This window comes from Plasmodium cynomolgi, chromosome 2, assembly GCF_000321355.1.
Source record: "Plasmodium cynomolgi strain B DNA, chromosome 2, whole genome shotgun sequence".
Classification (NCBI taxonomy): domain Eukaryota; phylum Apicomplexa; class Aconoidasida; order Haemosporida; family Plasmodiidae; genus Plasmodium; species Plasmodium cynomolgi.
The window spans coordinates 13838-15510 of NC_020395.1; the positions used below are offsets into that span (position 1 = coordinate 13838).

The window sequence follows — 1673 nt, forward strand, 5'->3', positions numbered from 1 at the left end:
GGAGATTAACTCTATTAAATAATTTCTAAATTTAAATTATACCGATAAATATTCTTCACGATATAAAAAATCACTTACTCATAAGCATGATATTTCAATTTAAATATAATTTCCCATTATTTTATTAAAAAAATGATTGCATCCGTGCATGTTACTTGAAATTATAATTTATGGATATTCTACTATAAGCGTAAATATAAAATAAGTAGAACAACGGGTAATGCACTTTTTATCCTAGAATATTATATATTCCATAAAATATGATAATATAGAATAATTCTAATATTAATCAACTTTGCGTTTATATAATATTTTTAGAGAAATGTATAAAATATCCAAAAAATAAGTATGCACTCTTTTAACTGTCAACATTAATATTATTTTTTATTATTCCTCCATTTAAATATTAATGAAATTGTGTAATTTCTTGAGAAATCCATATGATATAGAATAATCCCTCATTTTAGAATACTACTGTTTTCGAAATATTATAATCCTACTTTTTACTCTATTATTATAATAAGCAATGTGCATATATTAAAAAAAAAACAATTGAGTTTATATTTTAATATTTAAGTTAAATAATTAGTTAAGAATACAATGAAATACTTTTTTAAAAGTTTTAAACGATAAAAAAATAATGCTTTATATATCAATATAATGCCTTTCCATGTTCTATGTACAAAAATATATACATTATAAAGAAATATATTGTTTACCTTAACAGAAAAATATAAAGATAATATATAACCAGGGATGAGTTCAACTTTTGTATAGTTATATTTTTATAATATGCATGATATATAATATAGAATTTCAATCTTTCATTCTAGAAATGAAATAAATATTATTTTCAATAAAATAATATTTTTATCTCTTTCGTATTACATTTTTTTTTTATTTTTTAGCATAACTGTGTATATAATTTTCCAAATTATATGAAAATCATAGATCGTTTGAATGCTAACATTCCTAAGGACGGTATTTCTATGTGTCCTCTCCATATATTTCCAGAAAATTGCAATAATTACTCTTTTTATCGTAATTATGTATTAACACAGAGGTATTTATCTGATTTAATAACAAATGAACGCATTATTAATGTAGCACACGCTTGTAAATTCTTAAACTATTGGATATATAAGTTTGTGTGGAATGGTGATATATATAATAAAAACATGTCAATTTTTTACGAATAATTAAAGGACGGCCATGATAACAAGGATATTTTTAAAAACTATATGGAAAATATTGATGAGAAAACATATGGGTACATCCCAAAACTAATTGATCTATATAGTAATATTAGCAATATATCTACATTGCATAATGGTAAAAAGTGCTCTACCCCAAAAATATGTTATGAATCATAAATACATTACGAAGATACTTGGAAAAGTGATGAAAATAAAAACTTTTGTAATGAGTTAGAAAAATTTCAAAAACGAAATAATGTCGCCATGAAATCAGTAAATAACTGTGGTGACGAACATAAATATTTATCATCATTCCAAGATTCTCCTATAGTAGCTGTCAGTGTAATTCCAATTATTATCATGTATGTAATATCTTTTATATTATTTATATCGTGCAAAATAAGTGCCTATTTTGTGCATAAATGAAAGTACATTAGTAATTATTATTTAATACATGAAAAAGAAAAGTTAATATAT

The 1673-nt window shown here is 22.2% G+C and overlaps 1 protein-coding gene across 1 annotated transcript; it reads left to right on the plus strand.

Annotated features, from left to right (window-relative positions):
• Positions 1–1241: 1241 nt before the first annotated feature.
• PCYB_021050 (VIR-like CYIR protein) lies at positions 1242–1622 on the plus strand (the record flags this gene model as incomplete). Its single annotated transcript, XM_004220455.1, has 2 exons — positions 1242–1332; positions 1387–1622. The coding sequence occupies 2 exons, from the start codon at positions 1242–1244 to the stop codon at positions 1620–1622; spliced, it is 327 nt and encodes a 108-aa protein (XP_004220503.1).
• Between the last annotated feature and the right edge of the window lie 51 nt (positions 1623–1673).